The sequence below is a fragment of the Cyanistes caeruleus genome, chromosome 10, assembly GCF_971803275.1.
Source record: "Cyanistes caeruleus chromosome 10, bCyaCae1.hap1.1, whole genome shotgun sequence".
Classification (NCBI taxonomy): Eukaryota; Metazoa; Chordata; class Aves; order Passeriformes; family Paridae; genus Cyanistes; species Cyanistes caeruleus.
This window is the reverse complement of record NC_141710.1, coordinates 14,076,748-14,090,013: the sequence shown is the minus strand read 5'-3', so window position 1 is coordinate 14,090,013 and position 13,266 is coordinate 14,076,748. Positions and strand designations below refer to the sequence as shown.

The window sequence follows — 13,266 nt, the reverse complement described above, 5'->3', positions numbered from 1 at the left end:
TCAGTTCTGGATCATTGCAATGGTTCAGCCCCCAAAGCAACTCACAGAGAGAGTAGAGAGTGTGCCAGGCCTTTCAAGTGATGCCTCTGGTGAAGGTGGGGAACTGCCATGCCAGATTTACATATGAGAAGTAAGATGACTGGATGCTGTGAGGAGTGGATGCTTTCAGGGGATGGGTTGGTGGAGAGAAGCCTGTCAGTTGCTGCCAGGCACTAGTGGAATTTTTTTATTTTTTGGAGTTAGGAGGTAATTGATTTGCACTGTTGAGCTTCTCTAAGGCTCCCACTTGGAAAATTCCTTTGCTTCTTTCCCATTAGTCCAGGTGCTGGAAATAATATTACATTTTATTTTTCTTATGTATTTTATTCTCCGTAGGAAAACAATGCAGTGTCCACATTCTTTCTATTACTTCACTCATTGATAATGTCTGATAACTGATAATGTCATTGATAAGCATCCATTTGTGTCTGGAGTTCAAGGATAACGAGAACATGAAGATGTGAGCTCCATCTCTACCTCCCATGATCCCAATCTGTCCCTTCATGTTGAAGTTTCTCTTTTCACCACGCTATGTGGAATTCAGGTAACCCAACATGACCAGATTGGAAAAATGGCAAGGGTCAACAGCCCAGAGGGCAGGAATAGAGAGGACTTGGTTCAAGCAGGGCCACCAAATCCAGCTGCACCAGCTCTCAGTGTGAGAGAGATGAACAAGTATCAGTGCCTGGAGGGTGTCAATGGTCCTGAGCATCTTCAGGTGGGGCCCCACTGCCCTCTCTGCCTGTCATCTCAGGAGACCCATTTAGTCTCAGCCTGGTCTCCTGTTTTTCCCAGAGCTATGCTGGAGGAATTCTGGTCTAGAGTTCAGCTATGTCTTTGCCTGCCCATGGTTCCTATTGATCTGGATCCAGACCTGCAAGTGGACTTCCCTGCTGGACTGTGGATATGTCCCATCTCTGTGGACCTGTCTGGTGCTCACTGAGCTTTGTTTGTCTCTGCCTGCTGTCATCAGGCCTGATGCTGACCAGCGTATTGGTTTCCATCTTGACCTGGGATCTACCTCGTCATCATGGGCTTCCCTGAACGCTGGGGCTCTTGACTGAACCTGGCTGCAGTCTCTGATCCTGCCCTGCTTGCCCCTCTCAGGATGGGCTCCTGTCCTGCTGCATGGTCTTATGGACTCCACATAAGCATAGCTTGTTTCATCTCAAAGCAAACAACCTGCTGAGGGAGGACCTGTCAGGGAAGTGCCTTTACTTAAGGTGCTTAAGAAAACACATGTGAATGGTGCCACCACCTCCTACTGCATGTCTGCTCCTCTGGGTCTCCAACCATGCTTTATCTGATAGGAATCAGAGGAGAAGGTACTGAAATGCATCCTGTGCTCTACAGCCTTCATCTCTTACACTTTTAATGTCAGATTTCTCCTCTAACCAAGTCACTTCTATGCTGGAGCCAACTTGAGAGAACAAAGGCCACTCCAGAATGTTATTTAAAGCATGACTGGAAAGTACTCAGATAACCTGCTGATGTGTGGTGCAAAGTCCCAGCCAGAGCAACTTGACTGCAGAGAAGAATTAAAATATTGTACTCATAAGCCAGGAGACTAACTCCTCTTGCAACTTCCTAAGAGGAGGGAGTGCATAACGGGGAGGGAGATGTAGTTATAAAATGAGATTCTCTGTTCCTTAGGGGACTGTTAAAACCAGTCAATATTTATGAAGCTTTTAGTCTGACTCACGCAATTTGTTCCCCCTTCTATGTGCTTGTCTTTGGGGCTCAGCTGTTGCTTGGCCTGCTACTGATATAAAATTAGATGCTGTGGTTCAACTGTATCCTTGCTCAGAGAAAGAAAAGGGAAAGGTCCAAGGCAGTGTGTAGAGCAGCTCAGCTGCCACCTCACTGCAGGCAGCCAAGGATCACACACAGAGGGAAGTGTTACCAGCTCACACCCAATGGGCATTCTACTAAAGAGAACCAGTTCCTTGAGGTTAAGGCTGTGGAGGGTAAGGAATAAAGATGTACTGCCTGTCTGCCTTTCATTTACAGCCCAGGGTTTGCCAGGAAACCATTAAACTTCTCAGAGAGCAAGCCAGCTCCAAACTGTTGCCCTGGAGTGAGGGGCTGAAAGAGTAAATCAGGAATCTAAAGGTGTTGGACGTGGGAGGAGGCAGCCTATGGAGAAAACAGGGGGCAGAGGCAGTCATGCCCTAGTTCTCACTTCTGCCTCTTAATCCTGAACTGAAACACCTCCTCCAGACTCAGCCTCCCTACTGACTGGGGTGACTTGGCTGAGGTCCCTGGTGAGGAGAGAAAGGCAATACTGAAACCAATTCTGCTTTTAAATGTGCCATGACCTGCTGGTCTCAAAGATGCTTCCAGTGATGCTCCTGAATGGTAAATGTTGGTGTGCCTGTGTAGGACTAATCTGACCTCCATGCCAGGACAGTGTCCTGAAGAGGCATGATCTGGAATGACCTGGTTAAACCACCAGATTTACCCTCAGCTTGACCTCTCTCTCTTCTGCCTTGCCTTCTCCAAGCCCCGAGTTCATCCTGGATGATGAATGTAGCTTGTGTATGCATTACTTTGAGTAAAGACAAGGCTGGGTAATTTTCTGCTAAAAATACCAGTAAGGACACTTTTAAGGTTGTGGAGGTTATCTCTATCTGCTAACAGTGACAAGTTTCACTGCCATTCCCCTTTCCCTGTCTTCCTGCTCTCAGTTACCATCTGGTGTTTTGGTTTATTGAGAAATATTGCCTATTTTTTTGGAAAACTGTCAATACAAGTCACCCCAGGTAGGGCTTGGAGCATACACAGAGCTGTAGTGTTTTGGTGAAACTTGTGCAGATAACCATAAACTTTGCCCTTTGGACAGCCTGTCTTCTTACTTAGCTTTTCATTTGCACCTTGATCTACTGAGACTCTGTGAGAATTCTGCACATGCAGAAGGGTGTTTTGTTGTATGAACAATGTGTTATGGCTGTAGACCTGCACATACAAAGTGATTTGAAATGAGGGCTCCAACTGAGGCTGTAGGACATATTCATGCCTTACCACTCTGCAGCTTGGGAAGCAAAGCTGGCACAAGTAATAATACAGGAATTTTAATTTTTTAAAAATATTTTTTAATCCAGAAGAGGAGGGACAGGTGCAATCATATTAGGTGATTGTTTTTTTAGGTAGACCTAGAAATTTTTCAGTGGAATATAGAAAAGTCACTTCTAGGCAAGAACTGCGCTTACTTCAGCCCCCACCAAATTCTCTCTTACAACATCAGTGTGTTGAGGTTTCATCCAGGTGGTAGTTCCTGTGAATATCTGAGAAACAGCAAGGTGGTTCATCACTACCTGCTGCATTTTTAATGTTTCTTATGCCTGGATTGAGTGGGCATGGAGGCAGCTCCCTGAAGAGCGCTAAGAGAGTAACTGACTATTCTCGTGGGTATTCTGTTCCTGTGACATAAGAGTCAGGAATGACACATTTAGCTACTTTCTTCTTCCCTCATCTACTATGTAACACTTTCAATAACACTTTCTTCTGAGGTTTTTGGAGGGCATACCTCACTTCAGATTGCACATGTTTACTCTCCAACTTGACAGTCATAAAACCCCCTTGTTCTGTTGTGGCATGGCTCATGATTTTCCTAGTGCTTCTTGTTATGTTACATGTAAGCACAAATTATGTTTCCTCTTTGCTCATTCTTTGCAATTACCCCATTAATTACCTCGGTGAGCTTTATAATACCTTAATCCTTGCAGGCTTCTGCTCTCCTTGTTCTTCAGGGAGCCTGAATTCCCACAGGCACCATTCCGCTACCTACGGAAATTACACACCTGCTTCTTGGTGCTCTTCACCAGTGCTGTAATGTTCACTTCCTCTCATACACCCTTTCTGGCACAGGACTTCAAACCTCTCTTGAAGTGTCTTAGCTTAGAAATGCAGGGAGGTTGATGACAGAAGCATTATTTTTTTTCCCTGTTTTTTCCCCTGCATCACTACATCACCTGCCTCCCTCCCTGGACAGCCCTGAGGCATCCTTGCCTCAGGCTGGGGGCAGGTCCTGTTTGAGCCCCCAAATGTTACTTTTATTTATCACAGGGGAAAACAATGCACTCACATCATTCAGGCTTCCTGCAGATCAAATGGAGTCCTGCACTGGGTTTTAAAGTTTTATACAGGAATTTGGCTTTGGAAAAAAAACAGAGCCCATGTCCCCAGAAAGGTCAGTTCCCTGGCATCAGTCACCACTGACATGCTAGTTTTGGACATGGGCTTGTGCAGCACCTGATAGCATGAGAGACCTAGGACCATTTTTTCCCATCCCTTTGCATTAGGCATCAATGGATGCACAAGTTCTTGCCTGTAGGATTATTATCCTCTGTGTGTATTCAGACAGCAGCCTCATCAGTTGGAAGAGAGCTTTGCCGTCATTAAGGAGACTTTAACAAAGACTGTTCTGTGGAAAGTGAACATCTTGATGAGACTTAATTTATTTCACAGTTGTTGTCATCCTGTTGACCTAAAATGACAGCAGGAGACTTGGAGAGGTGCCCAGCTTATTTAAGAAGCAAGCACAAAACAGTCTCTCCCTGCCTGGAGAAAGATCTTAGCAGCATAAAGCAATCCTAGCTCCTAGTCCCAATGCTCTGTCTGGCAGCTCCTACTCATCAAAGCTCACTGTGGCTTTTCTGAGGGCCAGTCCAGATTTCGTTGTTTTTTTTCTCTTTTAAAGTGTCCCAGCCTCTCCTTTGTGCATCATCTCAGGAGTGTTTTTGGTGCTGTGAAAGCTGGGAAAGTGTTATGTGGTGTACCAGCATAAACAATCTGGCTTTTCTCCAGTGTTCAGGGGCAGATCAGATGCCTGGATGCAGGTAAGCAAAGTGCCCAGGGCTGGAGCTCCCTGGTGTTTAATACCTGTGTGGTGGCACGGTCCAGCTGCAGTGCCATGTCCGAGCCCCTGTCCCAGCTGCCTGGTGGAGCACACCCCTCACAGATGTGCCTGCTGTATGTGCTCTGCCATGGAGAGGGGCAGCTGGAAAGCAGAGCCAAACTGGGCACAAAGTGCAAGGACAAGGGTCCAGACTTGCAGGCTGCAGCCAGGAGAAGTCCACCAAGACACAAGGAGAAAAATCACAGTGGGAGATGGTGTGATCTTTAGCTTTGCAGATTTTCAAACCACACCTGGGGAAGGCACTGAGCAACCTCATCAGATTTTTAAGGCAGTCCTGCTTTGAGCAGGGGTTTGGACTAGCGCCCTTCAAAATCTCTTCAGAATGAAATTAGTCCATGAGGGAAGAGTTAAAGTCAGATATAATTCTGCTCTTTTGCATGGGAAACAATATGGACTTTTCTTCTGACAGAAGGTCCTGTGAGAATAAGTGCCTGCTTTTATAAAAGATTGGAGTGTCATTGTCTTGTTATCTTCAATAAAAGGAAGTGGTTACTTTTCCCAGCTTCACTGGGATTCACCTACCCACTGCAACACATGCTACTTGTCAAGCTAGGTGCTGTACAATTTCCGCAGGAAAAGCTGATGACAGCCTCTCAGAACAAACACCTTTCGTGCTTTTTGCCTAGAAGCTGCAGCTTGTAGACACAAGTGAGAGTTGGGAGGGTGATTTGAGATGACCACACTGAGAAGTCCTTTGGGGAGCCTAAGATGTGATGCTGCTGCAGTGCTGGCATTACATCACTAACTCATTTCCTGGTTCCTGTTTAATTCCTTCTCATCCTCAGCCCTGCTATGGTCATTTGTGGATCTTCTATGATCAAGTGATTCATACCATCTTCCAATTTCAGAGACTTTATCTGAATAATCTCTCAAAAATCAAGCTAAAATGAGAGAGAAATCTGATGTAAAGAAGGCAAAGAAAATATTTTGGTGTGTAATACACTGCCTTAGGGAAAGGGTTGACAGTGTTGACAGGGTTTTGCCTGCATTACCCTTCCCAGGAGCCTGCTCCAGCCTTTCTGTGCTCTGACAACTGGGTATGTTCCCTGCATTTCCAGCAGTAAGAGCAAAGTCTCACTTACTTAGTGTTCCTGTAGTTTCCTTAGGTCCTAGCAGAGCTCACCATCCACTGGCTATCATTGAGCTTCAGCAGACCTTGCAAGATAATTAAATACAGCTACAGGAAGAATGAGGAGCCCATAATTTGTGTATTACAAACCTGAAATCAGGAACTTCTCTGCTGTGACTCTGAGCACTGGGTACAGATCTCACTTTAGTGAAGTTAAACACATCCAGGGAGACGGTTCACTCATAACAGCAGCCAAAGCCACACCAGCCCAACATGGAACTTCTTGAATGCAGTGCAGATTTATGACTAATTTATGTTGCTGGTTTTGGCCCTAGACAGACAACTTCATACAATATAAATTCATTACTGAAGATTAGAGCAAAGAGCTGTATTTGTGGAGTAAAGTGCAAGAGCATTGGGATGGACAGCTTTAAAGCTTTGTTCATAACTGTAGGGTCATAAAGCAGCTCTATTGCATTAAAGTTTCTGTGTAAATGTGAATGCTCCAGGATTTCAGCTTCTGCTGCTCTGACTTGAATACTTCATAATGGGAGGACAGGAGAAAACCATACTCTGGGCTTGGAAAGCTGTGACCTGTGTCAGATCAGTACTTTCATTGCCACTTCTCCTCTATAGTCCTAGTTGCTTGGCCTCCTTTTTTCGTCCATGCTTATGTCTAATAAAAAATCTTATTAAGCTATCAAAAATCTTGATTATGAAAATGGTGAAGGATGTCCAGAGGAATACACTGAATTCAGAAAAACTTTAAGAGAAACTAGAATTGGATTTTAGACCTGTCATTAACTCAGAGATGGCTGAAACAATGGGGATTATTTGCAAGAAGCCCAGTTGTACTGCTTGTGTGGATGGCAGAGGGATTAGAAGGAGGGGCTGGGCAGAGCTGGGACTGTGACAGGAGATAATCTGTGTGAGCTGCCCCTTGGAGGGGCAAGACCCTGTGACTAATTGCCATCTGTGTGATCATATGGAGGACCTGTGGAGTGGGGCTCAGCTGTGCACCGCTCTCCTCTCTCTACATCCCTCTAGGCAGGAGGCCCATCAGCTCTCAGAGTGTGCCAGCACACAGGAGAGGTGTGCTAGGTGTGTGCAGTGTGAGAAGGGACCAAAAATACACACAATTCCGTGGCTTTTTCTGTGCAGGAGGCTAAGAAGTTGAAGACAAGCTGAAGGCAGTCAGATTCAAGACAGTCTATCCATTCCCACATTGGGGCAGGTAAAGTATTGTTTGAAAGGGGCAGAATTCAGGACAGACAGTTCCTGAGTTTCAGTAAATAGGGCTAGAAAATTCAGGAGTAGCACAAGACTAATCTTCTGGAAATAAATTATTTTGGTCATTATCTTTAATGTTTTTTGCTTTTTAGTAAAATGGAAATATTATTCCCTTTGATGTTTTTTTCTGACGTCTGACATCCTACTCTGTCTCCCTCTCAGCTCCCATCCCAGTCTGCCACCGCACAGACCTTCCCAGAGCCTTTTGGAGAGGGGGAGCAGGAAACAGGCTCAGCTTCTGTGCCCCCCTGCTCACCACTGGCATGGAGGTCATGGACAATTGGAATAGACGCTGGGAGCAACTCCTTTTGAAAGTGGCAATATTAACTTCTGCTTGCACAGTCCTCAGCGTCATGCATTTATGATCAAACATAACAGCTGGCATGAGTGACTGGTTGTGCTGAGCACAGCCCAGAGAAGCTCAGACGTCCCTAAACCCCAAATCCTCTTCCTCTTCTCCCCTTTGCCCACGGAACATCACCTCGCTCTCTTTGCTGCCTGCAAACCAAGGTGGGCATCAGCTGTGAGTCCTCCCGTCTCCATCGAGACACCAACCCGCGTGTGGCAGAGCACTGCTGAGCCTCTCACAGCGCTCCAAAACCTCTCGCCTTCACTGCCCTGCTCGAGAGGTGTCCGTCCCGACAGTGTCACCGCCCCGCCCCGAGGGACAAGGCGCCGTGACACCGCTGGGCAGTGGCTCTGCGGCTCCACCGGGACACGTCCGCTTTTCCCATTGCGAGCACAGGGATGGGATGGTTTGGGATGAAGGGACAGAGGCAGCCGGAGCCGGTAGGCGAGAGCGCCGGGGGAGCGGAGCTGTCCGAGCGGTCCCACAGCCGCCCCGGCGGTGCCGAGGATCTCCCGCCGCGGCCTCAAAGCAGCCAACACAACTCCCCTGTCCCCCGCCAAATAATAAAACAATAATAAAAAAAATGAAAAAAAAACCCCAAAATTTATAAATAACTGTCCTCGGAAGCTGCCCGTCCCGCTGAGCTGGTACCCGAGCCCCGCCAGGGAAGGGGAGGGGGAAGCAGCCCGGGACGCCCCCGTCCGCCTCCCGGAAGGGGGGCGAGGGGCGGCGAGGCGGCCCCGCTCCGCCCCGCCCGCCGCTTTCTGTCCGCTCTCCCGCGCCGTACGGCCCGGCCGCGCCGGCTCCATCCGCTCCCAACTTTGTGGTGCGGGGCGCGGGCGGCACCGCCGCGCTGCCCTCAGCCGGGCCGCCCTCAGCGGGGCGCGGGCCCGGCCATGGCCGGCATCGGCATCGACCACTCCAAGCTGCCCAGAGTCAAGGAAGGTGCGGCTCACCCCGGCGCGGGGAGGAGGGGGCGCTGGACGGGACGGGGCGGTGTGGGGCAAATGGGAGCGAGGCAGGGGAGAAGCAGTTGGCTTGGGGTGTTTTTTTTTACAACATTATCATTTTACAATTTCCAGGCGCCGCGGCGGTTCGCGGTGCTGGCGGGGAGCCGGGTCAGCGGGAGGGGACGGGGCGCTCCGTGCTCCGGCCCTGGCACCGGGGCTCCCGGCGCTGGCGGGGCTGTCCCGGCGCCGCTGCGGGCTGTCCGGCGGGTGGCGGGAGGGGACGAGAGGGGGAGGCTGGCGGCGAAGCAGCGGCGGTCGATGGGCAGAGAACCGCAGTCGCTGGACGGAGAACCGTGGCCGTTCTGCCGGCCCCGCTCCCGGCTCCCCTCCCCGGGCGAGCGGCGGGGGGCGGGCTGGCAGCGCCGCTTCTCCCCGGGAGAAGACGAGGAGCGGCGCTGGGGGAGGGCGCAGCCCTTTGTCTGCGCCGGGGCCGAGGCCGCCAGCGCCTCCGCCGCGCTCCCCCCGCCGCGCCCGGGCAGCCGGGCTGGGGGCGCCGGCCGGGGCTGCGCTCCCGCGGGGGATGAGGCAGCCGGGGCACCCTGCGGGAGATGGACGAGGAGGGATGTCTCTCTGTCCGTCCGTCCGTCCGCCCCTCGCAGTTACGGCTCGGCCGGGCTCGCAGGCTCCGCTCGGGCCGTTGGAAAAATGGGAGCGGAACTGTGAATATACAGAGATTTGGCGATTGGAGGGCTACTGGTGATCTTGAGGCCCCGGTTATAAACAATTACTCCCACCGGTTTTTATGGAGACTGGCCTGCACTGAGCTTGGGAGCGCCAAGCAGCCGCTCTCGCCCCGCAGACCCCGTGCCCCCCTCGCTTTCAGGGGTCCCGCTGGCTTGGCCTGTGCTCAGAGCCCGGATTCACCTTCTGTTGGGCCGGGCTGGCCTCGGCTCCCCTGCTAGCACAGTTAGAACAGTGTCTGCCTCACACGGGCGCCTTTGAGCTGAATTAAATGTGCCCCGGAGCTGCTTTGGTTTTAGAAAGCTTTGTAGGAGATGGGTTGTTCTTTCTGACAGTGATTTGTGATATAAACCAGTAGAAGCTCCATCATAATCAAGTTAGTTTAGATTTACTCTCTAGTAATAGAGAACAATGGTTTCCTACCTAAAAGAAACCAAACTTCCTTAAAATTGTTTCCCATGCCAATGGTATTTTTTTTTTCAAATTTCAATTCTTACAAAATTGCAATTGTGAATTTGATGATTTAGCTGTCCGAGAATAGAAAACATATTTTTGTGCAGGCAGCTGGGCGTTCCTTTTGACCTTCTGTCATCCTTTAATGCTTCACTTAGTGTTACTGGAACAAAAGCTGAAACTGACATTTTAGGGGTTAATGTTCCTCCTATGAAGCAACGCTGTTGTTGGCCATTTTAGTGTGGTCAAGATCTCATCCTTAGAGTCTGTCCACACATGGTTGGTTACTCAAGAAAATGAATCCAATTAACCTTTCCAGTGGGTTGATTAAAGTGAATTAAATCCCTGTGTAGATGCTCATATTCACAATTTAAGTAGGCTGGATTTGATTTGCCTTTATTAATTTTTTGAATTGAGCTAACTAGACTGAGCAAAGGTCGTTTACATGCTGAATGAAAGTACATTTACAGTGTTAAAGTGTAACTCAACCAGTCCATGGGAAATTTGCACCTATGGTATAGTGTGGATTAAGCTTCAGGAGTGTCCTGTTACTATGATCTGTTGTTACTTGATAGCAATGGGATTAAAGTAGTGTCCCAGAGCAACGTGCAAAGTAGATGAGGTTTGAGCCATGTTCTGCAAAGCCTCAGGCATGTGTCACGCTTTTAGTTTAATGGCATCACTTCTTTTTGTTTTGGAAAGCGTTGAGACTGAGCTATGCTTTGGATTAGGTCTTTTCGTGCTCTGTGTCAATGCCAGCCAAGGAAAGAAATGCATTGCCTGCCATACTGAGGGAAATATTTATTGTTCCTGATAGAGAAATCACTGTTGATCTTTCTGGAAAAAGAATTCCCTTTCTTTGTTTGGGGTAAAGGTCGGTTTAGTCATTCATTAACAATGAAGAACAGTGTTCTGGTTTGAGTACTTTGCTCTGCTTTGGGAGAGGAGGTGTTGTGTCCAGATTCTCCCTGTCTGTAGGTAGCCAGGGCTGCTGAGAGACAGTGTCATCCTCCTCTTTTGGAGTGATCTCAAAAGCTTTTCTAAAAGTGGGATAATTTTAGTGCAGCGATAGCAGTGAAAATCTGATAACTGTAGCTAGGTGCTGCAGCAAGTCTTGCTGCTTCTGTTTGCTTTCCTCTATATAAATCCAAAAGCATTTATATCAGCTGAAGGCCTGATGTGGATGGCATTTTGCTATTGAAAACCACTTCAGCTGATCCAGTTTATTTTGTGGGCAGGAGTTTACTGGTGTAAATTATACCTTCAAAACACACTTTTTGTAGCATAAACTACACCTTGCTGCTGCAGCCTGGTGTTACAGACCCATTTTTCCATGAGTAGTAGAGTGGATCTGACCTCTGTGGTGAGTAAACCTCTTGTAAATTATTTGTTGAAGGTTTTGGTGTTAGTTGCAATCTGTGGCCTGTGCTTATCTGCCTGCATTTCTGTTCACCTGCCAAGTGTGTGACATATTTGCTTTTCACAAAGCAGCCTTTGCTGTTTGCTCTTTTGACCTGCCTCAGGAGATCGCTCAGCTTTGTGTATGTAGATCTTTTTTACTAGAGGTCTCATTTGTGAGCCTTTTGGTAATTAAAAACATCCTAGAAACATTATTTTGATTAGCTACTTATAAAGCAAATGAAACTGTCTTGGGCTCTGCTTGATCTCTAACTGCCTCTCATCTCCTGTGACCTGATGCATTACGAGGAGCTGTGTTTGGGAAGGGCTCCACCCTCTTTTGGCTGCCTGCTGCGAGCGAGCCCTTGGAGTTGAGAGGCGTTTCTGGCTGCAGGCAGGCTGAGCTGCACGGGAGGTGTTTTGTGCAAACCATAGTCCTCTCTGGAGGATGTACCTGTGGTCCTGTCTGCTGTTGCCTTTCCAAAGGTCTGAGGCAACGTCTTTGTGAAGGGAATACCTGTCTGCTCAGGTTGAGGCTCACTCTCTCATCCATTGGAGTCTCCAAGAGCCATCAGTGGTTAGCAGCAACAGAAAAAAACCCAGGTCTGGGCATTCTCCCAGGGGCTCCTCATCTTCCTGCCAGTTTGAATCCTCTGTGAGAAGACAAAAGGGAGAGGTGGCTGCGGGGGGGACTGTAAACTCTGCCCCAGCAGTGTGCAGCTCTGGAGAACTATGGAATTTTGCAGTGGGTAAAGTGTTTTTATTGAATTTTATTTTTAGTAGTACCGTAAAGAAACGCAAGGGTGATATGTCAGAGATGATGTTTAGAATTGACCCTGCTACTGCTGTCTAGAGCTTCAGCCTTGACAAAGGGTGATTGTGGCGCCTGTGCTCGGAGAGACACAAGAATGCTCACACTATGCTTTCTACTCTGTGTTAAGCACCTGGTTTGACTTTTGGGAGCTCCTGAGCTATAAATTCAAATGCTGCTGGTTGTAATCTGCTGCATGAGAGGCCAGTATCCCAAATGTGGTCATAAAAGATACAGCTCTGACTGCGACCTCGGGGAATCAGGAGGAGCTTGAATATTTTCTGTCTTGGCAAGGCGTTCTCTGGGGCAGGCAGTCTGGCTGGCTCTCTTTTACCTTAGCATAAACTGAATAGAAGTTTTCTGTTACCATCAGTCTTCCTCTTTCTCCCAGCTACAGACCTTTCTGCTGATCTCTGCAGCTTAACATGACCTTTGCTGAGACTCCTGCAATAAAAACCTCCTGGCTACTGACCCTCCAAGTGACTGGGGAGGGGGATGAGCTCTGGTGTGCAATGTGTCAGGCTCTCATGGAACAGGCTGAGGTTATACGCTTATAACGAGGCCTTTGGTGCCTGTCTGTGCTCAGCAACATGACAGTGGACAAGATAAATTTGATGTCTGTCAGAGGTGGAGGAGGATTGAGGAAGTGTGAATGGCTGGCATGATGTCTGATGATGAAAGATTCTGCTTAGGGTTTTTTCAGGGGAATGGTTTTGAGGGATGGGCTGTCAGCTATATTCATCTGAAGGAAGCATTGGCCTTTAACTGGATTAGTATAATCACGACAACAATTTTGAGAGCAGCTGGGGGTCAGGCGGGTCATTGTAAAGCCACCTTCCCCATGCCCTTTGGCTCCAGCTGGGATTTTTCCTTGCAGCATCATGATTTTCTGCTTTGTGACTTCCTTGTTTAAGGGCACTGAGAAATTCAGGCAAGATGGATGGCTTGAGGGCAGCGGGGAGGTGGAGAGTGATGGGACATAGATACAGGTCACTGGTTCATATCCAGCTCTTCTGGGTAATACAAGATCTGTTTTTCCAGCATGCATGAATTCAGTAGCTGAGGCTGTGGCACTTATTTCTCTTCTGGTTAAAGCTGGGTATAAGTTTTATTATGCATTCAGTGGTTCTGGGTCTGCAGTACTTGGCAGAGATGGGCAGGATTAGCATATTTCATGCTCTTGGCTCTGAAAGGCAACTGAGCAAGCAGGTCTGCCTCCTCCCATCCCTAAATCCTTAACACTTGTCC

At 48.4% G+C, this 13,266-nt stretch overlaps 1 protein-coding gene across 2 annotated transcripts in view; it reads left to right on the top strand.

Moving 5' to 3' along the window:
• The first annotated feature begins 8,378 nt into the window (after positions 1–8,378).
• The window catches only part of CCDC50 (coiled-coil domain containing 50), a 42,901-nt gene continuing 38,013 nt past the window's right edge, over positions 8,379–13,266 (top strand). Inside the window, exon 1 of one of the 2 annotated variants that reach the window (XM_086843037.1) lies at positions 8,379–8,610. In XM_086843037.1, the coding sequence (XP_086699163.1) occupies positions 8,562–8,610 (49 nt within the window). In that variant the 5' untranslated portion in view covers positions 8,379–8,561. The remainder of the gene's footprint in view (positions 8,611–13,266) is intronic. The other variant, XM_086843036.1, reaches the window with a different exon arrangement.